The 25,822-nt window shown below is 40.8% G+C and overlaps 1 protein-coding gene across 1 annotated transcript in view; it reads left to right on the top strand.

Moving 5' to 3' along the window:
* Window positions 1-5,856: 5,856 nt before the first annotated feature.
* LOC107106121 (interleukin-1 receptor accessory protein-like 1) overlaps window positions 5,857-25,822 on the top strand; it is an 83,922-nt gene continuing 63,956 nt past the window's right edge. Inside the window, exons 1-4 of the mRNA XM_015406212.1 lie at window positions 5,857-5,875; window positions 8,110-8,250; window positions 8,758-8,874; window positions 18,786-18,929. Of these exons, the coding sequence (XP_015261698.1) occupies window positions 5,857-5,875; window positions 8,110-8,250; window positions 8,758-8,874; window positions 18,786-18,929 (421 nt within the window). The remainder of the gene's footprint in view (window positions 5,876-8,109; window positions 8,251-8,757; window positions 8,875-18,785; window positions 18,930-25,822) is intronic.

The raw sequence follows: 25,822 nt of genomic DNA, 5'->3' as shown, positions 1-25,822 counted from the left end.
ATTTTGCTGGTGTACGAAGAATATTGTTTAGATAACCTTTCAACATTACCAGAGAGGTGAAATGGAAGATCTTTCTATATACTCGGGACAATCCCCAGGATGGAAAAAACCTTAACACTGGGGGCAAAGATTTTGAAATCCTGAATTTTTAAAAAAAGAGAAATCTGATGATGGTGTGTCATGAGATGGCTACCATTCTTGGAAGTTTCCAAGTAGTTTCTTTTGCTGGATAGGGGGAAGACTGCTGGAGGGGAAAAGAAAAAGGCAGCCAAAGAAGGTGAGCCTGACTGATGGCAGCATTTGGGTTGCCACCAATGCTCCCTCTAAGCTGTGGACTCTTGTGAGCAAGAATTCTACTTTGTGAGCTACTGGCACTAAAGTTGTGAGCGAGCAATCTGGCTACTGCATAATTTAGTTTGCTCTGGAGCCCTCCTTCCTGAGCTAAGACAAAAATGGGTGAGCCGGAGGCTAGAAAACTGTGAGCTAGCTCACACTAACTCAGCTTAGAGGGAACACTGGTTGCCACCACTGTCATCACTTTCTTCAGTCCCCCTGCTCCTCCTCCTGGGTGACCAAGGAAGGTGAGCAGTGAGAACTAGCAGTGTTTGGGCTGCCACCATTGCCCTCCTCTTCTTCTGGTGATGCAATGACATCATATAGCTGGAAGTGACATCATATTATGAGGACACTGGCAATCACCCTCCCCATTCCCCCCTCCATTTTTCCTGCTACCCAACTGAGCAGCAATGGGAAGTGCTAGCCAGGGACTGGAGAGCAGTGTTCCCTCTAAGCTGAGTTAGTGTGAGCTAGCTCACAATTTTTGAGCCTCTGGCTCACACATTTTTTTCTTGGCTCAGGAAGGAGGGCTCCAGAGCAAACTAGCTTATCCAGCAGCGAAATCTCTTGCTCACAACTTTAATGCCAGTAGCTCACAAAGTAGAATTTTTGCTCACAAGACCCCACAGCTTAGAGGGAACATTGCTGGAGAGTCCCCTGCCTGAAGCAGCAACCTGGCAAACCTACGTTAAACTCTATTCTGATTTTCATCTGCTCTTCTAATGTGCCTATCAGGTTTCCATCTTTAAACCCAAATTTTAACAGGCTCTGTTTGCAGATCATCAATTATTTTGAGAATGTCTGACTTCATATCAAAAGTACAAACAGGATAATATCCTTTTCCAATTTAATTTGCATATATAATTAGTCTTTTGAAAGTGACCCAATTCTTGGTACATGACCTTTATGATTAACACTTAGCTTTTCTGCCTGCCATGTTTTCCCCCTGCATTTCTGTAACTTCACTTTTCACTTTGTGAAACATAGAGTTATGCTAAGTTACAGAATTTCTCAGTCTTTATTTCAGCACTGTATGAAGCACATAGGCTTATCAATCACTCTGCATGCAAAGGCAGACAAATTATACTCAGTTAGTATTAGGGTATATGTAGCACTCCCAAGTTTACAATGTGTAGTCTATCCTTATTCATTGACACAAAGCACTGTGAGATTATTATTCCTGTTTTTTAGATTTATTTTTTAAAAACATTACTATGCTGCCTTACCACACAGTTCAGAGTTTCCAGGGTGGTGAACATTAAAACAAAACATTTGAGCATTTCAGACATTAAAAAGCATTTGAAATACACACACATATATACAATTTAAAATAATTAAATAAAATATAAACACTGAAAAAATATGAACACAGAAACACACACAAACATGGACAAGAGCTAATAAGAGTTAATGAGGGAATTTTAAAAAACAAGAAATAAAACCACATCTTCTCCCAATGGAGGAAGACAGTGATAGAGGAAGACAAACAGATGAATCTCCCTGGAGAAAGAGTTCCAAATTTTTGGCACCATGACCATTTATGCCCTTCCTTGGTTGCCACCCATCTAGCCTCAGGTGGCATGAGCACCCAAAACAAGGCCTCCAAAGATGACGAGAGTTTGGCAGGTTCATATGGGAATGCAGAACTGAAGCTGAGGGCTTTGCCCCTAACTGTAAGTGAAAGAGGACATGAACCTTAGTCTCTTGCATTTTACATCCAGAAATTATTTTGCTGGTTTGAAATGGAGTTTTATGGTAGTCTACATGGCCCTTTCAAATCATGACCATACTACATGTGATTTCCCCCTCTTCATGGCCAGCATGTGTGAAACTCTATTACCAATTGCTTGACACAGAGTGGAAGCTCCAGACAGACATTTTGTGGACACATGGTCTCATGAAGGTGCTGTATATGGAATCAGATAACTAGTCCATCAAGGTCAGTATTGTTTACTCAGACTGGCAATGGCTCCCCAGGGTGTCAGGTAGACCCTAATCCTTTTAACTGGCAATGTCAGGAATTGAACCTGGGACTTTCTGCATGCCACTGAGCCACATAGTTGTGTAAATGCACCATTTATGGACAGAAGAAGAGTAGGTTTTTATACCCTACTTTTCTCTACCTTAAGGAGTCTCAAATTAGCTTACACTCACATTCCCTTCCTATCTCCACAACAGGCACACAGCTCACCCAGCAAGCTTCATCTGGAGGAGTGGGGAATCAAACCCAGTTCTCCAGATTAGACTCTGCCGCTCTTAACAACTACACCACACTGGATAGTAATGAGAAAAGTAGATACATGGGGTCATCCTAAATCAATTCAGAATCCTATTCAGTGGGACTTACTCCCAGCAAAATGTTCTTAAGAGTCCGCTGACACTGTGTCTTCAAAGCTTATATTTATATTTATTTATTTATTTATTTCTTATTTGTATTTATACCCCGCCTTGCCTGACAAGCAGGCTCAAAGCTTCTTTGTAGGCAGCATTAAAAGCCATCTCTCATTTGGTGTTTTCATTTTCGAAGGGGGAGGGTCTGTTTCAATGCCTGGAAGTGATTTTTTAAAACTCTGCTCTGAGAGCATTGATCTCAGAGCAACAATGAAGAAGCAGTTCTTACCTGCCAAATGCTGGAAAGCATGAACTTGACTCCTTTGACACATTTTCTTCAGTAATATGTATGTACAAATTGGGTTGGGATTCAACCACAGGAGTTTATGCAGTCATGTAACCTGTGTGTGAATGGATGTGTCAGGCTGCTTCTTATGGGCCCTTGGTATGCTTGCATAATATGGTTCTGTACAACTGTTCTGTTGCTGGCTGCTGTCTCCCCAGACTAAATTAGTTTGGGGCTCAAATAGGGATGCCAATCTCCAGGTGGAATCTGGCGATCCCCTGGAACTACAGCTCATCTCCAGACTACAGAGGCCAGTTCCTCTGGGGGGAAAATGGATGCTTTGGAGGGTGGACTCTATAGCATTGTACCCCACTGAGGTCCCTGTATGCCCCAGGCTGCCTCCCCCAAATCTCCAGGAGTTCCCCAACCTGAAGCTGTAAACCCTATCATCCTTTAGAATCCAAAATAAGCTTTAAATTTACCATTGCTCTAGAGAAGTACATAAGCATCTCATCTGCAGCAATTGTTGTGATTTAAGTATATAGAAAATGCTGTAGCAACTGTCAGAGATGGAGAGAGGATAGGTTCACAGTGCCAGAAAAGAAGAGGAATTAGGGATCACAACAGAGCCCCCAAGGCTTGGAAGATTTGTGCTTTATTTTATTGGGAAAGGTGCTGTTTCTTTGGTGAAAAAAAATTAAACCAATTAATTTTATAACCACCACAAGAAAAGGGGGGGGATCAATGTGTAAAAGAGGACATATGATGTTAGTCTGATTTATTGTTTTAGTTACAGGTGGACTAAGATTTTGATATTAGTCAAGCAGGCTCTTAGTGCAGCACAATAATATTGTGTGAGGTGTTCTACTTCCAAGAGATGTCAATTGCCACTAAATGCCCCTCATCTGGTGGTACTGTGGCATTACCTTGGGTTTTGTACTAAAGGATATAAAATATATGGCAAAAGTTAGTATCCTTAAAGCATGCTCTTCAGTGTGATTGAGAAGTAACTCCCTATCCTTTCCTAGCATGGTATTAGAAAACTGAGTGGGTGGCCAAGGCTGAAAGATTACTGAAAGTGGGTGGAACTGCCTCAGTCACAAAAGGAGAAGGGAAGTCTGAAGTATATGGGCACACTTGTAACGTCTCTCATAACAAGAACAAAACCTTGGGAAAGCAAGGCTAGGCAATGAATGAGGCAATAAAGAGAAAAGCATCAGTGTATTATTCACATTGCCCTGAGCTCCCACTCTCTTTGAGTCAGAATAGACTGCTGCTAGGGTAGCAGGAAATATAATCAGGAAACAATGTGGGGAACCACCTGTGCATATATGCTGTGGATAGCTCCTGGAAGAAAGGAATTTAAGAGGCTATACTAGGACACCAAGGGTCAGGCCATTTAATGTTAAGCCTGCAGTCCTCTGCATACTTGTGACAATGGCTTGTATCCAACAACAACCATGATTGGGATGGAGCTCATGGAACAAGATTTTTTCCTCCTCTCACGATAGCCCAACTGAGGTCTGAATACAGATTCACTGAGTGCCAGGAGCAATATTTAACCACAACATGGAAGTCTGATAGGAGCTGGAAATCACCCTCTTCTCCAGAGCATGTGTCCTTCCAGTGGTGGAAAATAGGTACTGGGTACAAGCCTAAGTGTCAGTGAACTCAGTGATAACTCACTTCCAAGTATGCATACACATTTTCAGACTGCTTAATAAGAGCCTAGCAATGAAATATTCCTAAAACTTGATAATGGAATCCAACTGCAGGCTATTGGAAGCCTCCTCTCCCCTCACACACTTGAAATTTTTCCTCTCATATAACTGACGCCGAAGAATAGATTCTTTTGAACTATGGTGCTGGAGAAGACTCTTGAGAGTCCCTTGGACTGCAAAAAGATCAAATCAATCAATCCTAAAAGAAATCAACCCTGACTGTTCCCTGGAAGGCCAGATAATGAAACTGAAGCTCAAATACTTTGGCCACCAAATGAGAAGGGAGCACTCACTGGAGAAGACCTGATGCTGGGAAAGATTGAAGGTCAAAGAAGACGGGGACGGCAAAGGATGAGATGGTTAGACAGTGTCATCGATGCAACGAACATGAAATTGAGCCAATTTCAGAGGACAGCGGAAGACAGGAGGGCCTGGCGGGAGCTGGTCCATGGGGTCGCGAAGAGTCGGACTCGACTGTGCGACTGAACAACAAAAACTGACCCACTTCCATGGCCAAAACACTGCAGAAAAGCTGTACACTGCAACCACTTCAACACCAAAGATATACTTCTTTTTAAAAACTTTCTCAGCAAATTTTAAAAACAACAATGTTAAAAATACCAACAAAAAACAAAACCTGATTTCTGACTTGATGCTCTACCAACAGAAAAAGAGGAATAAGTGTATGTGAAAGATTTGCCCAAATTCATCCTGCATTTTTTTTTAAAAAAATACAAATATACACAAACCTTTGTTGCAGCTCTGACTCAATCTGAATGGGATTAGAGAAAAATAGGGTTATTTTTTTAAAAAGTGCTAGTTTCTTTATATACCTCAGTAAGAATGCAGATGTGATCAATCATTATGACTTTTTTCTATCACCCAAAACTATGCAGCATCAATATATAGAGAGTGAATTATCATTTCCAAAATTAGCATCTTTTAGGGGTATACTTTAAAAATGGGACATCTGGCTTTGGGGCTTGTCTTGGTCCAGGGCTATGAAAACATGAGCTATCCTGGCTAAAACAGGGCAGTTGTACAATATATTCTTCCCTTCCTTTGATTTGCACTTTCATCCAGACAAAAGATATGTAAAAGAGTCATTGTCCCACTCTTTTCTGAAAGGAAATCAAATTTAACTCTGCAGATAACTAAGTTAAGGTGATCTATAAAGGAGTGATGTGGAGCAGACAGATGGGTTAGTGCTATTGCTGCTGGTGCAGAGATGCAGCTGCTAAATACTGTACAGAATTTTTTAATTTATTTTATTTCATTTCATTCATACCCCGCCCTCCCCGCACGCAGGCTCAGTGCAGATGCACAATTATTTGCAGGTTTTAAAACAGCTTTTGTTCATCATATTCTTGAGATTCATTACAGGTTACAAAGGTGTCTGTGCAGACCGTGCTTCTATATCCCTCCACACACACATGAAGGGGGAACTGAGAAGGGGGAACTGACATTTCATGGGGGAGGCAGGAGGCTTCGAGGCATCTTCCTGGGGCCTCTGTTATTTCTTTGAACTGGTGGCCTGTGGCCATGCCGCAAACAAGGATCTGGGTGAGGCCTGGCACATTAGTCTGCCCGGTTTAGACTGATAGCTGATTTCTTTCTTTTCTAGCGGTTAATATTATGTGACTAAATAATTAACTGAGATTGTTAAGGTGCCTTAGGGACAGATCTAAGTTACTTAATTAAAGGCTGTGAGGTTTCATTGTTTAACTATAGGCTTTAAGATTTAAAGTTTTAGGATCTACTAGTTGATAGGGATAGGTAGCAAGAATAGGTATTAAATATGCTGACCTTTGTCATTTAAGGTTTCTTACATTAGTTGGGGGGGATTGTAAGTGACTGAGTTAATATTGTTATACCAACAAAGAGTAGTAAATGACTAAGAAGCAAAAAAGCCAAGAAATGTTAGAGAGCTTCCATTCTGAGGAGCCCACCTTCTTTTTGAGTGATTTTATGGTATTGATAGTCTCAAAATTTTAAAAAATTGAAGAACTGATGACTACAATTGGGATAAAAAGACTGACTCTATAGATAAAAGGCTGGAGTTTAATGAAAACTTGAAAAATATCTGAGAATTTAGAAACCAAGAGATAAATTTTGAGCAGTTAAAATTAAAGATATAAATGCTTAGTGCAAGCATTTGAGTTAAACTGCATTACACAGGAATGACAATAAGATTATTGAATTAGAGGAGACAAGGGGTGGACCCACGATACTCGTGGGGGGGAGGGGGAGGAGGTAAGTCCCCCCCCACCCCGCCGGTTCCCCTGTCTCCTCCACCCCTCCCCTCATCCCCCCCTTGCCTCTCCCCTCCCCGGCCCTCGCTGCTCTTCCCCCCCCCGCTCCGAAGCCTGGGGCGGGGAAGAGAAGCTGTTATTTAGCAGCGCCTCCGCCAAGAAAGTGTCCTTGGGATTGCCAAGAACGCCGTACTTAGCGGTAAGCCGCAGTGACTACCATGGAGTAGACCTGCTGAGGGTTGCACCTCATCCAGGACGGGAAAGCCTCGCGACTGCTTGCCCTGTGCTGACCCAAGCACGACGCAGAAAACCAGGTGCAGGAGCCCGCCGTTGGTGCCCTTGGCCGCTCGGAGCAGCTACCCGTGTCGGAGTGAGCCGTGCGGGAGCTCAGCCAGGCGTTGCTGCTGCCGCCGACGGCTTGGGGTGCCTGAAAGAGCAGCCGCTGCACGCCGGGAAGTCTTCTGAGCAGCCGGGCCATGGCCTCCGGGGAGCCGCTGGGCGCAGAGCGACTTTCCCGTTGCGCCTCCAGGAGTCCCCTCTGCGGCCGGAGGGAAGAACACAGCCGCCCCTCAGCCTTCGCCACCAGGCCCCGCCTGGCCTAGCTCTGCCTCTGCCTGGCTGACGCCTTATCTCTGCCCACAGCCCAGCGGAACGGATGAGACAGGGCACGGGAGTTCGCCCAAGCAAGCGCCCTGCTGGCTCTCTTCCAGCTTAGAAGGGATCCTGCACTTCAGGGAGAAGTTCGACAGGCAGAGCTTGCGCTTTACTTGCCGCTCGGCCCTCGCTGCTCTTCCCCTGGGGAAGCAGCGGCTCGTTTCGGGGGGGAAGAGCAGCCGCTCCGAAGCGGCGTTGGTGTTCGCAGAGCGTTCCCTGCACATGCGCAGGGGACGCTCTGTTAGTTTCGGGGGGATTTAAACATCCCCCCCGATATTTTTTTTAGGTTTTCAGATTTTTCTGCACACCTGGGCATTGCACCACGTGTGCAGGAAAATCTCCCTGCCCCCCAGGTGCCCCCGATGTGCGGATTTAGATATCCGCACAGAGGGGGCATTTTCGGTATTAGATATATAGATAATAGAGCAGCTTGATAACAACAGTTGAAGGTCATGTTTGAAAAATAAAGGGATGAGATAGAAGGGGGAAGGAGATAATTTGACCATTTATTTGGATAATTTATTTACAGGTGGTGTTGGTTGCAAACATGCAGATGAGGTTAAGGTTGTGCAGTCCTTTAAAGTTAATTCTCAAATAGCTAGAAAAAGACAGGTATGCCATGATATTATTGCTACTTTTGAAACAGTTGCCATGAAAGAAATAGTACTTGGTAAATTATGAGAAACTCCATTGGAATTTAAGGGTGAAAATGTACAAGTTTTCTTTGATATAGCCCTTTTGATACTTCAAAAAAGAATAAATTTAGCAGATAACTTGTAATGGTAATCCTTGATTGATCACAAACTTAATGATCATTTTGTAATTGTTTTCATTCATGCTTTACTAAGTACCACATTGTATTTTATTTCAATCTTCAATAAACAGTTTAAAGTTAAGTAAATAAATAATTTTTAAAAAGATTTTTTTCACAGACAGGCTTAGAAATAACAATATCAGCTATAGGGATTTCCCTTTGGATTACAATTTAGAGTAAAAGATGTAAATTACACATTAAGACTGTAGAGAAAGTAGAACAAGTTATTAACCAGATCTTCTTGCCTTAAGTTTTAATTAACTGTTAAGCAACTTGCCCTGAATCTAGTCACTTTAATTTAATTTGAGGAGGGAATATATAAAAAAATGAAGTTAATGAAGTTTTTTTCTCTTAATGTAAAAGGAATTAATGAACCTGCAAAAAGGAAAACAGAAGTTTTCTATAAATTGAAGAAAGAAATAACAATCATGCTAAGTGTGCATCTTATAACATCTTCACATAATCAGTCATTTTCTCAGGGTAACGGCTCTTGGTCACCTGGAGAACATCTGTAGGTTGGCAACCCTATATCCCCTGGAGGCAATGGCTCCTTTGGAGGGAGAAGTCTATTGCATTATACCCTTCTGAGGTCCCTCCCCTCCTCAAACCCTCCCCTCTCCAGGCTTCACCTCCCAAATCTCTAAGAATTTCCTAACCTAGAGTTGGCAGCCCTTTCTCCTTCCCACCCAACAGCCAACCTACCTTTATCTGTCCCTCTGTCTTAAGCTGTCCTTCTCTTCCCCTGCAGTGTCTCCCTAGGAAAACTATGGCCCAGTTGTGTGGTGCCATCCACTGGGCCAATCCCATTTGCATGCTTGGGTACCCTCAAGAACTTGTGGGAGTGCCTCACCTTGCCATTTCCCCCTTCCCACACTATTTCTTTCTCAGCCATTCACCAATCAACCTTTATTTGCCTCCCATCTTCAGCTGTATTTATTTACTTCATTTATACCCCACCTTTCTTCACAGTGGGGATCAAAGCAGCTTACATTATTTTCCTCTCCTCATTTTTATCTGCACAACAGCCCCATGAGGTAGATCAGGCTGATAGTATGTGACGGGTTGAAAATCACCCAGTGAGCTTCTGCAGAAAGACAGGGATTTGAACATGGGTCTACCAGACTCTACTCTGATGCTCTAACCACTATATGACAGTGGCTTTCATAGGGTGGCTGCTGTTGAACATTGGCAAGCAGCCAGGCCTAGTTGAGATGCAAACTGGATTCTTTTAAGTCACCCAGAGGCTCCTTCCAGGCCTAGGATTGCCAGCTTTTGGGTGGGATCTGGAAATGTCATGGAATTATAACTGAACTCCAGATGACATCGATTTGTCCCTGTGTAGAAAATGCCTACTTTGATGGGCGCATTCTATAACATTATATCTGACTGAAGCCTCTCCCTTCCACAAAGCCTGCCCACCTTGGACTCTACCACAAAATGTTCAGGAATTTCCCAACCTGGAGTTGGCAACCCTAGTCAGGCCTGGTCCCAAGGAGTCCTCCCTCAAAGGCCAAAATAGTCCTGGAAAGGGTCCCCTCCCCCTGCCTTTCATTGATGGAGCTTGGAATGCTGTAGTTGCCCAGTAGCAGCCACCAAGGGAACATATTGCTTAAAGCTACAGGTATTCCTTTTATCATTTTCAGGTGTGTTTTTTTATTTTTCTTCTTGTTTTCTGCAAACCTGGGACCCTTTTCAGGTTTATAGAAAGATCTGCCTTGCCCCTTCACAGCTACATTAAAGTATAGTTGGATTTAAGTATCCACAAATTTGGCCAACTTGGCCATTAATATATAGATGCTATGTAGCTTCTTCAAGTTTTAAAGGGCATATGTAGTTATTCATATAAATTGTTCTTATTTTAAAGTAAGTAACACATATGTGGATCCCAATGGTCATGTCTAGATGTCGCACGGGAAAATAAAAACACAGAGTTTGGCCATAGGAAATATGTATGCTCCAAATACAAATTAGAATCACTTCTTTAAAAATCTTTAGATGATAATTGACATTTTGTAGACAGCGAGCTAATACTTCGAAGATATTTAAATCTGGTAATGAATAATTATCTTGATAGGCCTGGGGAAAGGAAAAACATGGGAAGGACATTAGCCTAGATATTTAAAGGAGATATTAAATCTCTAAATTTAAAACATGTTTTGTGTATTATAACCCAAATGAAAGAGACTATAATTTTTGCAGTACTGCATATACTTTCTCCTTAGGAATTGATTTGTTTCTAATTTCTTGACCTTTACTGAGATCAGTTTGTAAAACATCAATACAAGCCATACCATACACTGATAACAAAGGTACTATGAATACAGAAACAAGTCAGGGAAATTATTGGTACATAAAGTGAATAATAAGAAGGCTAGAAACACAGATGCTGTTAAGACTAAAAATGGATCTATTGTTACTGATACTGACCAAATAATTGACCAGTTTTGAGACTTTTATAAAACTCTTTATACTACACAATCACCAGAATCTCATATCTAACTGTTTAGGCAAAACAAATATTCCTAAATTATCAGAAACTGATAGGAGGTTAATGAATTCACCAATAAAATTTCAGGAAGTGATTGACACAATAAAAAAGATTAAAGACAACGGAGTTCCTGACTGGGGGGGGGGGCAAATAAGGCACCTGGACTAAATAGTCTCACACCAGAATTCCACTAGTCCTGTACTCCAATTGTTGCCATACCTTTATCAGAAACTATTAATAGGATTTTTAAGGAAAAGGAGCTTCCTTTATCATGGGCTGAATCCAAAATGATTGTTGTATCAAAACCTGGTAAGGATACTATGATGGACACCATCCACTTCCCTACCCCAGAGGCTAGATTTTCCCTCCATTTTTATTTGTCCCTTCACTAAGTGAGCAGCCCTGGAAAAGTGTTTACTTCTCTCCTGAAGAAACTTTGGTTGCCCCACCCTTTGGCAGTAATATATATTGGATATTTACTCAGCCTAGGAACCTGAGGGAAGGGATAGGATCACCCTATAACTTAAAACCTTGAAAATTGCACTTGAGATGCTTTTAAAATTCAAAAATAACAGAAGATTTTATTTAACATCAAGGGGGAAAGTTCAAATGAAAGCAGGGGTTGAAACATAAAAACAGAATATGCACAGACTTTTATTCTTATATCAGGCTAATGAGAGGTTCTTAAATTATTCACAGTTACTTAGATCTTAATATTGAGAGGCTTTTGATCCAGTGTTTTCCCAAACACTCTAACACCTTATTTTTATAATTGCTGACTCTTTTGGTGCCCAGAACACTGGTACCCTTTGCCCAGTACCCAAGCACCTTTTCTTGATACACCAGTACTCTTCTTGAGTTGTTCACTGACCTTTAGATCTTTAAATCATACCAGACCAGGGATCTTTGTACTCCTCAGAGATAACTCTCCCTGTTTGACTGGGTAGGGATTCTTCTTCTTCTCTCTAGAAGATCTATAACCTTTCTTTTGGCCTGAATGGGAGTCTTATTCTACTTCCCAAACCTCTTTGCCAAACTTTCCCCAATTCTCTGTTCGTATTCAAACTGCTCTCAGCCAATGCTGAATTCAGACTGTATATATAGAGACTTCCCAGCTAGGAACAAAATAGAAATAGAAGGCAAGCTGATAAAAAAGACACTGAAAAACAGTATGTTAAAGTGACAATATTTCAAATAGATATTAATAACAAAACATGTTACAAAAATATAGTAAAAATACAAGGCAATATAAACACGATGATTATGGATTAATGCTTTGTTTCGTTCAAACTGCTTCTTCAGAAATATATTACTGAGAGAGATGCAAAAACAATATGATAGCCAAGGTATACGCAAGAATTACAAAAGCAGTTATTAGCAAATCATGTGCCAAACTGGATAAAAATAAATTACAAATACCATCCTGGTGTTATGTCTCTTCTTCTTGTGGTGATACATCAATGTCATAATACTCTAGAAAAAAGAAAGCCCCCAATTTTTTGTATAATAATAATATTAATAATATTATAAATTATGAAATATCGTATCAACATATCTAAAACTCACCAATGGAAGTTCAAAATAATCAACAGGATGATCTTCTTAGTAGGACACCAGTCCAAAATTTAGGACATGATATCTATTTTTTTACAACCACTGGAATGCCTTTATGAGTCAATTTCTTCTCAGTTAATTAAATACAAATGCCCAATAAAGTTATTAATTATCCTGCAGGTCCATCATCAGAATTAAAGGAACAGTAACAAAATGTTTTACAAAAAGCACAAGAATTCTATGGTATGGTTGAGCCCATAAGGATAATATGATTTTAAGAGGTGAATCCAGAATGCTTCGCGTCTACACAATATCTTTTTTACATCAATTCTATTATATTTGTTAGTAACAAAAGTCTCAAGAACTATATATACAAAATCATTATAATTATGGCCCTTCTCAATAAAATGGGGCACCAAAGGGGAATCCAAATGTTGTTGGCATATCCGTGATCTGTGTTGTATGATACGAGTTCATATAGTGCGTGTAGATATCTGAACATAATATTTTTCACGGGGAATAAGGTATATTACCCTTTTGGATGCACAATTAGAGAAATGCTTAAATTCCATTTCAAAATTGAGCTTAGGGAGAATCACTCTATTAGTCTCCCATGTTTGCGCACATATGAAACATCTCCTGCAGCGATAATGGCTGGGACCTGCTGGTAACAATCTAACAGAAGGGGCAATGTCAGCTCTTATAAGAATATTGTGGAGACTCCTGGTCTTTCTAAATCCTATAGAAGGCTTTTCTGTACAGCTGGGAATGTCACCTACAATATGCCAATGTCTCAAAATGATTTTTTTAATTTGTTCAGCAAACAGGGAATATTCAAAAGCACAAAAAATATTGTTAGATCGAGACTGAATGGAAACTGGTTCAAAGAGGCTCTTACATGTTCTAGACTGTGCTCTTAAAGAGGCAGTTTGAATAACATGAGGGGGATAACCCCATTTTAAAAATTGGTTAGTGAGTTTATCATGTTCTATCTCATAATGTGTAGAAAATGGGCAGTTCCGCTTTACATAAAGGTATTGCCCATAAGGGAGATTATGCTTTAAATGTCTCACATGGTGAGAACTGAAATGTAAATATGAATTTCTGTCTGATGGTTTGTTGGAAACCTTAACTGCTGGATTGCCAGAACGTGTAATAAATACTGTGGTATCTAAAAAATTAATTTCAGAAGAGCTATATTGTGAAGTAAATTTTATAGTCGGATGTCTTTGATTGAGCCAATCCACGAATGCTTGAAATTTCATAATGTCCGTAAAAATAAGAAATAAATCATCAATAAATATCTTAAAGAGAATTATATAATAAAAAAAGGGATTGGTAGTGGGATTGAAAAGCCAGTCTGATTCAAATTTGGCCATGAAAAGATTGGCGACACTGGGGGCAAACACACTCTGCTGTTAGCCAAATTAAACCTGAATGCCCCTTGTTAAAGGAAAGAAATATACTAGAACTATTTCTTCAAGTTAGTGACAATGAATTGTCCCAAGTCAAGGAGAAAGTAGGCAACTAGCCCTCCCTCTGGATGTTTGATTATACTGCTGAATGCCTACAGCAAAGCCTGTGCAAATCCATATGTGAGCTTGGGCTGTGTACATGCAAGTAGGGCTTTGTACATGCAAGTTCCTAACTCTGAAAAAATCAGGGGCCCGATCATGTATACTAAACATTTATGTGTACAGATCACTGCACCTGTTGGATAAACACACAAATGTACATGGGAACTACTCCTCTTTGTGTTCATAGAGCACACATACTTTTGAACAACCAAACATTGCAAATGACGGGGAGGCTATTGTTTGTGAGTGATGACTAACCTCTTTTTCTAGGTCACTGCAAAGGATATCTTTGAAAACTGGTATTGGTATTTTAATTGTCTGTTGATTTCTTTGATTAATTTTGCATTTTAATGCATGTATTTAAAATGAACAAAGAGAGACTGGAAAAACATGCCCTGTACCAGGATAAGAATAGTGGGTTAATGCAAGCTCTCCTTAACCTGCAGAAAATTATCACTGTGAGAAATGAAACATTTCTGATTAGTACAGAGACTTTTAAGTCTGGAAACCAAACAAGAATCCCTACCTAAAAAGATAGTGTTTTTCAACAGTTATCTCACAATGAGTTTTGACATGCTTATTTTTACTGGAAGGAAAAGTACAGTCACTTCAGTGTCTGGGTGGAAGCTGTTAGTAAATGTTGACATTTTAATGATATCCGCTGAATATGATGTGGAATATGTGCCTGGAGTGAATAAATTAGCTTGATGCCAGAGACTACCCTCAGGAAAAGAAGAAACCATGTGGATTTTTTTTAAAAAAAATTAATGGTTCCTTGCTATTCCATTTAAAATGAAATTGCTGAGAAGAACATTACAGAACACTAATATTGCTTTACTATGGCCTATGTTTTACCTACAGTCTACCTACTTATTTTATCATTATTCTTAAACCAGGTTTGGTCAAGATGTTGAGTTGCGTTCTCACACACTAGTTCTGTCAAACCTGTTACATGTTGGCTGCGCTTTTCACAACTATTGACCATATGATACGGATCCCCTCTGATTGGTGCCTGGCCATTATTGGCTCAATGTACAAAAAAGGGGACAAATCTAACCCCTCTAATCACTGCCCAATTAGCTTGCTCAGTGTAGTGAGTAAGCTTTGTACCAGGCACTTGTGCTGGAGGTTTGGGGACTGGTTAGATGGAGAGAACATCATAGTCAAGGAACAAGCATGCTTTAGGCCCAATCACTCTACTCTGGATCAATGCCTGATTTTACATATCATCTGGCTATGAAATATAGTGCCGGGTCCCATGGGGCACTCTATGTGGCCCTTGTAGATAACAAAATGGCTTTTGATAGTATCATCCAGGATAGATTATGGGCTAAATTAGAGGCATCCTCAGTAGATCATAGACTACTCATCCTTACCCATATATTGCACAAAAACATTTTCCTGACTGTTAGACGTAGCCAATAGGGTCACCTATCTTGCAGGGTCCCTGTCAAGAGGGGAGTGAAGCAAGCCTGTATTCTGGCCCCTCTACTGTAATTTTTATATCAATTAAATGGTTTGAGCTCTGGTGAATCCAGATTTTCATCTGCCAGATTTAGCAAGCAGACAGATACCTGCCATTGTACACAGATAACATTGTTACCCAAAGAGGCAGTCTCCCATTTATTTGGGGAGATTAGCTTTACAGAGACAGAGTGAGAGGTGGGTAACTGGTTTCTCCACTAATGTTTATGGGGATCTTTCCCTTAGGGAACTCTCAAAATAAACAAGGCAGATGTTCACCCAGCAGGGTTTTTATTGAGAAAGAATAAAAGGCAAAAACACACATACAAACACAGTGCAAAACACACAACCTAGCTAAAAGGAAATCAGGGAGGAGAGGGAGAGAGTGATTTCAGAGAGGCAGTAGTTACCAGTCTAGATGAATGAGGTCCATGGAAGGAGCAATGAAATGACCAGCATTTCATGGAGAGGCAAGCCAGAGAAGACCACACACAATGGAGGGTGCAAGTTCTGGATCCAGGAACACACACACACACACTGCTATGGCTCAGGATGCTGGCAATTATAGGGAAAAAATGTTCCCTGGGGCTATGCTGATGTGCTTGCCCCAAAACAATGACTTGATTACTTTTGGGGGGGATGAAAAATAACTTGGGTGAAACTTTGATGAAATCGCCTGAGCCAGGCGATGTTAATGGTTCTTGACGATCCTTTAAGTACTGGACAGGGAAACTACCAGGTTTTTATGAATACTATTAAGAGTTACTAAACTGGGGTAAATTGGTAAGGGGGAAGTGAGGCTGGGCATGTGATGAGGTTAATCTAAGGTTTTAAGATATCAATTGCTACTGAAATTATGCATCTCCTCAGAGTGTAGAATGGGTCATTAGTCAGTCAGCTGCTTGTGACTCACCTTCAAAAATAAAGAAATATTTTCCCAGGCTTGTCTCTGACTGGCATCCATTTTGTGTCATGTTAGGCCAGACAGTGTATTATATTTATGATTTGTGTGGTGATATGTGTATTAACGGTGTTTATGACTCCATCTCTCTAAGCACTAAACAGCCCCTTTGTGGGAGGAGGGGTCTGGCTTCTAACAACACAGCCATTCTACCCTATTCAGATGTAGGTTTTAGAAGAGCTCTTTGGGATATTACTGCATACTACAAAGCAGAACTAGTAACAATAAATTTCCAAAAGACCAAGATTCTAATCTTCACCAGGAGATATGTTTAACATAGATGGCCACAACATAGAATAGGTTGTATTTACCTAGGTGTAGTGTTTCAGTTGATAGGTTTGTGGAGGGCTCAGATGACTCAGGTTACTGAAAGTATTCAAAGACTGGCATCAGCTAGTCTGAGATTTTTCTGCTCATAAGGGGGCTCATATATTTCCTATGTAATAAAAGTTTTCTAAGGTAAAGTAACACCTCAATTCCTGTACAGTTCACAAATCTGTTTACCAAAGACTTCTGTCCCTTAAAAGCAATTTAGTCTAAGTTCCTTAGATGCATATTTGGTGTTCCTTGCTGCGCACCAAATACAATTATTAGAATAGAATCAGGCCAGATGTCACTTGAAGCTCAAAACTGGTACCATATGTTTTTTGCTTTACCCGTCTGGATTAACCCCTTTAATTCTTTTAGATAGCTACTGCTCAGGTCGGATGGATGCGGTTGAGACTAAAATACAACTTTTGCGCTTCTCCTCCTTAGCAATATGCCATTTTGGGTTCATGGGAGCTAAAGAAATACTCAAACAATGAATCTGGGATATAGCTCTTCAAGCTGATCGAACTCAGGCACATCTCTGTCTTCCATTAGGTAATCATAGCCAAAATTTTGTGCCTGTGAACTATCTTCAAACTCTAGAACTCCCCATATACCACAGAGCTTTCACCTGAGCCTGACTTAATTGCCTGCTCTCAGCATTACTAGAAGGGAGATACTTACATCTATATATCTAATAGCCAAGTTGCCCCCTCTGTGCGGATATCTAAATCCGCACATCAGGGGCACTTGGGGGGCAGAGAGATTTTCTTGCACACTTGGAGCAGTCCCCAGGTGTGCAGAAAAATCTGAAAAGTTAAAAAAAATATATGGGGGATACTGTTGCAGTTGTGGGTGGTGGTAGAAGCCTTGGCAATCCAGGAGCTGTGGGGAATACCCTCACGAGTATTGCAGGTCGCCCTTCTTTTATTACATATTCTCCAAGTCTGTGTTACTGCCAGTTGAACACAGTGAAACAGTGGAACACGTGTTATTATACTATCCATTTTCCAGGGACATCAGTTTCACATATCTCACCCCTACTCTATCCATGTTTTCAGGAAGATCTGATAAATTCTATACACATCTCCTTACAGACCACTCCTATGAGACCACCTCTAAAGTGGCCAAATTCTGTGTTGAGGCTTTTTCTATAAGAAAGCAGTAATTCCAAACCTTTTAATAACGTTTTATGTATAATTAATTACTCCGCAATAAGGCTATGAATTTTTAATCTTTGTATATTAATTTTACATTTGTATGTAAACTGTGCTGTTAAATTGATGTTGGCTGATGTTTTGATTGTAATAAATGTTGATGATGAAATCTATTACCTTTGTCCCATTTGTTTTTGATCACCACTATCAGGTAGAGCTGGCAACGTCCAGGTGGGGCCTGGAGACCTCCTGGAATTGCAACTGATCTCCAGATGACAGAGATCATTGCCCCTGGATAAAATGGATGCTATGGAGGGTGCCTTATACCCTGCTGAGCCCCCCCCCCGAAAGTTGCCTTCCCTCAGTTCTACCCCCCAAATCTCCAGGAATTTCACAACTCAGAGTTAGCAGTCTTACCATCAGGAATTTCCTGACAGCAAGCTCCACTGAATAAACTAACTAGACCTGGACTGGGCTGCTGTCTTAATCACTGAATTTCCCAGTTTTATTTCAGAAGGATATTTCAGCAATGTTCCATGTAGGTAGCCTCTAGTATAGTGGCCTGTGCTCTAATGAGGTATTTTTCTTGCAACCGATAATTAATGGCATCACCATAAATATTAAATTAATTGTGTACAATGCACAATTAAGTGCACTAATTTACCAACGTGGCTATTTCATAAGTATTTTGTATCAAACACCTTGCAAATTGTAAGTGAAATTCTAGTTAATGACATTTTATATTCTAGTGATCTTAAGCTTTCAGGTTCTTCTCTTTTTAGCATCATTCATATAGCTGTGAAGGAGAAAAAACCTGTCAAATCAGCTGTCAATAAAGTACATTGCTTCAGTTTTCTTTCTTCTCCTAATCCTTCTTTAAGATTATGAACTCTCAGGTTTCTGTTGTGTGCTTCACATATCAACATCAGAATTGCTGCTTAAATTTGAAATCCGAAATATGGAAAACACAGTCCGCTTCTACCAGTTCCAAATTCTGATGACTATTCTAAAATTTGGCACTAGCAGTAAAGCCCGTTGTGAAAGCAATACAACGAGATCTAGAAAGAGGCTCTGGGGCAGTGCTCTGGCTTTGGGCAAACAGTGTCAATTTGCTGTGGTGACCTCAGCAGGGTATAATGACAGAGTCCACTGTTTTCTCCAGAGGAACTGATCTCTGCTACCTGAAGAGCAGTTGTAATTGTGTACAATCTGTGTGAATTGAATGTAATGCACATCATAGAGTCACACAAATCACAGAATGATGATTCTTAAAGTAGTACAATCCAAAATAGTCTACAAGCACAAGCCCTCCTAGTCCATAGAGAAAATACTGTCCAGTATACCCTGATGGTATCATGCATAATGTTAAGACCATTTCGAAGACAATCCTTCATCAAAGGGTATAGTGAGTCAAGGTAGGTACAATGACCATGCACAAATCAAAATATTATTTCATATTTAGTGGAGTCCAAGGCCACTTAGTGAATCCATAACTCAATGGTATCAAATTTAGCAGGCAAAAAGACTCTTGGGTACACCCTAGTAGGCACTGGTACCTCTATATAACTACAGAACATCATCAGTGGCCACTGGTAAAATATGGTTTAAACTCAGAAATATTTATTGTGTTTATATGCCTGGATTACTACTGGGAGGACATATAGGGCCATATATACAAAACAGATACTTTCTGTAGCTTAAGTTGGAACTGGACGTTATGGGACAATCATGCAGTTTCCATCCCTGTATTTGCTTTATGCTGCTAGTATCTGCAGAGAAGATTCAACAGGGTGATAAGAGGTGCTTAACCAAACTTCAGTTCACCAGTTCTACAGTCTTTCCACCCATAGGTGTTTCCCCCCTCCCCCTTTTCACTCCTGCCAACTCCAAGACTGGAAATAAATCCAGGTGTTGAAGGGAATTGCCTGGGAGAGGTAGCTGAGGATAATCAGCAGTGGGGGAAGAGTTTACATTCCCTCAATAGCCAGTTCTACAAAGCAACAATACCTTGCCAAGGTAACATGTTCTGCCTTAGCTGAACTCCCAAAAGCTAAAACATTCAGGCAGCCCTCATTTTGGCAGACTGATCGTTGTTGTTGTTGTTGTTGTTTTTAAAAAAACTTTTTCCTCTTCATCATGAGAGGAAGAGGAAAAAAGAGGGTAAAGAAAGTGAGCAAATGTGTAGGAGTGAAAGTTTTTTAGTTCTGTCAGCCTTGACAGAATCCCTTTATATAATTTAGATCGCTATTAAAATGAACATCCAGATTCTTTGGACCTCTGTGGCATCTGTGTGTATTGTAATACATTGGCTTATATTACCAAATGATATGTTTTTATGTGTGTGTGTTTTTAGTTAATCTGAAATAACAACTAGGATTGCCAAGTATTGTAAGGTCCCTATGGAGAGTTTATTTAAATTGGAATGAGAACTTTTCCTAATTATCATCACTTTTCACAGAAATAGTACCCTTCAGTGATAACTGCTCTCAAAAAAGGGACAAACATGGATGTTATGGTAGCATATTCTAACATGTATGACTACCTGGGCACATGAAAGCTCACACCTTGAATAAAACTTTGTTGGTCTTAAAGATGCCACTGGACTCTAACTTTGTTCTACCTGGGTACAAAGTAATTTAAGATGTCCGTACAAGGTATTTTACTCAGGCACAAAACATTCACTATTTGCTAATTGCAAGGATCATGTTATTTGAATGTTGACATTTTTAATTAGAGTTTATAAATGGGGCAATTTCTTTGGATTAAAAAGGAATGGCTCTGGCTTTAGAAAGACAGACAGTGTCCTCTAGTGGAGGAAAGGAGATGTGGCAATGGCTAGAAAATGCCCAGCACTTCACTAATTAGTGTTGAGACCAAATGCTGTCATTGCTGATGCTATTGGCTGTCTTCTAGATAATATGTTCTGCTGCTGCAAGGTCCTCCTTACATTCTGTTTGCTTTGAAACCAGGACACATAACAAGAATGACTCCCATTTTAGACAGCAGAGATGTTTTGATTAATTTCAAAGAGCTTCTGCCTGAATCCAATTAGTTAGAGCTGAAAGTACATCTTTTACCAGAAGAACCTTGTACAGTTATTTTGTCCTGTTCATTCCGATTTGCACAGAAAATACACTAACTCAAAATAGCTTATTTATGTGCAGAAACATCTTTATATTTAAGTTTCATTATTATTTATGTACTCAGGTAAACACTGATATTGTCAAAGAAACAGAAGTCTTTAATATCTGTCTCTTTTTTATATTTCAGAAATCTGTATTTGCTTCTAAAAAGCAGGATCATTTAAATAATGGCTGATCTTGTTTTAAGATATTAGTAAGTAAGATTAGGAAGAAGATAATGTAGATCAAAGTAGTATCTTGAGATTTCATGCCATGATTCAGCAAATAAAATAGAGGAAGACAAGAGGAGGAAAAATTGAATACCCTTGTTAGCAAATGTAAGTTAAGCTCTTTTAAAGAAAGGATATATAAAATTGTAATAACAGTGCATCTACAAGAAATAAAAAATGACTTCACAGGAGCTGTAATGTGCCCAGACATTGTCCAAATTGCATCATTTTAGACCACATGTTTAAAGCTTAAGTCAAAAATGCATTTATAAAAGGAATACTTGCTTAAGGCTGTGTCTGAATTACCTACCATTTGCAAAGATGAGGTTGTTTTATAAGATGACTAATGTATAAAGGATCAAATCTGCTAGAGTTCTTAGCTCTGCATGGCAGGAAGAAACTAAAAGGTTATCTGACCCAACACACAGCATAGAGGCAGGTTCCCAATAACCAGCTATTCTTGGGTCATTATTCTCTGTCACCTAGAGTAAAATCTGTCCATAGCTGCAGCAAACCAACTTGAATAAAGGGCAAAGAAAATGTACAGATATGTGACAATGCATTTTTCATACTGAGTTTTTTTAAGGAAATAATATATCCACATACTTTCATGTGTTTAGCAAATGCTTCCTTTGTTGCATCCACACATTTGAGTGCCACAGTCATCTGGCAGCTGCAACATGGATGTGGTTTCCAAGCATGTGTTCACATTGCAAAATGGACTCTCATTTTTGTCAGTTATCTGCTTTCATCTTTTCTTACCTCTGTGTCTGAAAAAAGCCCAAGTGAACTATTCTGCATCTTTCAGGGAAAGATGGATGATAATTTGAATAATAATTTGAATTCTCAGGCATGTTGAGCTGAGGGAAATACCTTACCAAATGCACAAAAAAGGCTATGTCTGCACTAACACTCCTGGGGGGTGGCTTTGGATCAGACATGCTGATATGTAGATGATTCCCGTAGTCTTTACATTGCAGACAGCTATGTTTGCCATGTTGCACTGAGATAGGAACATTGCCCCCCCCCCCAGATTTAAGAAAGAGCCAGACAACCACAGGTTTGGAAACCACTTTATTTAATTTTAACATCATAACAGCAAGGGCAAACAATAAACAGTGGCATGGTCAAGGCCTGGGGTCCATAACCCCACCCTGGCCATACAGTGGGCAAACCACCCTGCCCCTGGGTGGAGCCAACCGTAATTGGCTCACACCCGGCTGGCACAGCAACAGGATGTGCCATGAAGATCCCTCCAACACAACTGCACAGCCTGCATGGAGGATCTGCCCTGGAAATCCCTAAGGCACTCTGTCATCCTCATCCCTGGCCGCGCAGCAGCAGGGATGATTCTGTCAGACACCTGCACCCCCACAGGGTTGCTGATTGGTGCTTACCAAGCTACATAAACTCCCTCCAAAGACATAACACAGCCCAAACTATAAAGTGACAAACTTATCATATGGCACCACCCCTGCCAATTCCACAATCCACTGAGCACAGCACAGGATAGGCAAAAAACATCCCTTCTCAGCAGCCAATCAGAAAAGAGGTAAAAAATTCCTACCTGGCCCCCATCAACAGGGCGACCAGCCAAAAGCCTGTGCTACAGATAGGGCGGGTAGATGGGCTGAGCACGAGGCACAGACTGAGAATGAAGGGCATAGCCAGCCATTAAGGAGGCACCAACTCCGCCCCCAACTAAGGACCCAGCTGCTTACTGCAGCCCAGCCTCTTCTCCTCACGAGGAGGCAAAGGCGGCCCTCCTGCAGCACACTGCCAGCGACTACAGATAGTGCCCAATTCTGGGGTTGTACTGCACTACACCATTCTCAGCCGGAGATACAATGATTACTATAATAACTGAGAGGGAATTATGTACATTTTAAGGGGGGGGAATCAACAAAATGTAATTATCTATTGATGACCTTGGAAACTGAGGTGAACCATTTGGATGATGAGTATAAGGAAGAATGGAGAACCCCAGTTCAACTTTAGAGGGCAAGATTAAAGAATATAAATATTTCCTCCGGAGAAAATCCTACTTGAAGACTGTTCTGCATGTAAAGAAAGTACGTGTCAGAACAAAGAACGACTGCCTAAAGTTTACAATTGTATACAATTCTATTAGGGATGGGTATGAACTGTGAAAATGTGAACCATGGACCAAACTAGTTTACTCAGTTCGTGGCCCCACAAACCCCATTGAAAGGGACCACAGTCCTTTTCAACGGGGTTTGTAGATAGCCCGAAAAACAGCCAAATTTAAAGTTTTTAAAGTTTAAATGGACTGCAGAAGACAGTGCCAAACAGCTGATGGGTGGGGAGCACCTCCCTGCCCATCAGCTGTTCAGGGCTGTCTTCCAAAACAGCCTGCAGAAGACTGCAGAAGACAGCACAAAACAACTGTGTGGTGGGAAGTGCCCCCCTGCTGCGCAGCTCTTTCAAGGCTATCTTCTGCAGTTTAAAGGGCTGCAGAAGAAGAGAAAAAGAAGAGAAGAGATTGGATTTATATCCCACCCTTCGATACCCAAAGGAGTCTCAGAGCGGCTTACAATCTCCTTTCCCTTAGCCTCCCCACAACAGACACCCTGTGATGTAGGTGGGGCTGAGTTTTTTTGAGAACTGCTTTTGAGAGAATAGCTCTGAAAGAACTTGTAACTGACCGAAGGTCACACCAGCAGTTGCATGTGAAGGAGTGGGGAATCAAACCCAGTTGTCCCAGATCAGAGTCTGCGCTCCTGACCACTACACCACTGCCCCATGCACAAACCACAAACAGCACAAACCTGCTCTGAAAGTTCATGGAAGTTCTTGAGAGCAGACCCATCATGAACTTCTGTTTAGGAATCACAAACAGGGCAAAATTTATCATGAATTTTGCTTTGCGATTCGGTCCATGCCCATTACACACACACACACACACACACAATTATGTGGTCACCAGCCTGTCTGTGTGAATTTTAAGTTGATGCCCTAGAATCATAGAGTTGGAAGAGACCTCCAAGGTAATCTAGTCCAACCCCCTGCACAATGCAGGAAATTCACAAATACTTCCCCCACACACCCCTCCAGTGACCCCTGTTCTATGCTCAGAAGATGATGAAAAACCTCCAGGATCCCTGGCAAAACTGGCTTGGAGAAAAATTGTCTCCTCATCAGAAGCAATTGCTATTAATCAGTAGACTTGCAGTGAGTAAATACATGCTCAGGATCAAAAAAACAGGCAAGCACTTTTCCTAAATTAAGGAAAAACTAAAATCCCCCATTTCTTTTGCCATTACTTAGAGTGACTAACAAGGTCATTGTAACAATATAAGCTAATAAGGAAGACCCTTCCTAGGATCTTCTAACCATATTACTGACCTTCCAAACAGTTTGTTACAAAACTCAATCAAGCTGGAAAATATAGATTATAAGGCAGCCACAACCTCCAAATTAATTTACAGACGAACACCTGGCATATTAATGGCCCTTGCTCAGCAGTAATCTGTACAGTATTGCTGGGAGATGGTGCTTCTTTCTTTAATTTATTTCCCATGTGTAAATATTTTATGTTGAACAGAAACTTTGGATTCTGTGTTTTAAAATATGCTTAAATATTTCATTCAGGAGGGAAAGTCCCTAAGAATTTAATGAGAAGAGAGTCCTCTTTTGGGGGGTTGCCTTTTTGACATTTCATCTCCCTTTCTCTGCTCATTCAGTACAGTTATCTTTCCTCCCCCCAAAAAAATCAACATATACACATTAATGTGTGCCTGTAAGTGGCTGATGGGACCCTATAGGGTGAGAATATCATCTCTATGGTCTTTTATGTGTTTCTTGGCTAAGAGCCAAAAGACTGTAGACTCATTAGATCTTATGAACTGAAAGAAGTCCAGAGAAATTTAGCAAGACTGGTGGCATTGGACAACCTTCTGAGGCATGCTAATTACCAAAATGAACTTCATCTACGGATGTTTGCCAAGTAAAATTTAGTAATAACTTCATATGCAGGATTTGGGGAGGGAGGATTTTACTGTGATGGCTTAATTTCTGGTAGGACATTACTGGTTAGGAATGCAAATCTATTTTTTCTCCAGTTCTGGAATGTTATGTTCAATGAGGAATCTATTCAAGAGTCTGGGGCAGCTGCTTATAAAGATAATGAAGAAGATAATGGCACCAATGTTGCACAGAATATAGTCTTCCCTCTAATCTAAAGACCCCATAAGTTTCAAGTAGGTCCACCCTAAGTTTCAAACCGGTCCCCATGGTCAGGGACAGAGGGTGGTGCTGGAGAGGAATGGCTCTAGACACCCATTAATGTGCAGGGTCCCTCAGGGTCACTCCTCTGTCTGATGTGATTTAATATATATGTGCCCCCTCGCCCAGCTGGCGTGGAGTTTTGGCCTTGGGTGTCACCAGTATGTTGAAGACACTGAGCTGTACCTGATATTGAATGGCCACCCAGTTGCCACCCCACAAAACTTGGCCGCGGGCCCGGAGGCAGTGGTGGGGTGGTTAAAAAGGAGCATGTTGAGACTGAATCCAACTAAGACGGAGGTTCTGTGGCTGGGGGGGTGC

Source organism: Gekko japonicus, unplaced genomic scaffold (assembly GCF_001447785.1).
Source record: "Gekko japonicus isolate JY-2015 unplaced genomic scaffold, Gekko_japonicus_V1.1 scaffold1231, whole genome shotgun sequence".
Lineage (NCBI taxonomy): Eukaryota > Metazoa > Chordata > Lepidosauria > Squamata > Gekkonidae > Gekko > Gekko japonicus.
This window is presented reverse-complemented; position numbering and strand designations above follow the sequence as displayed.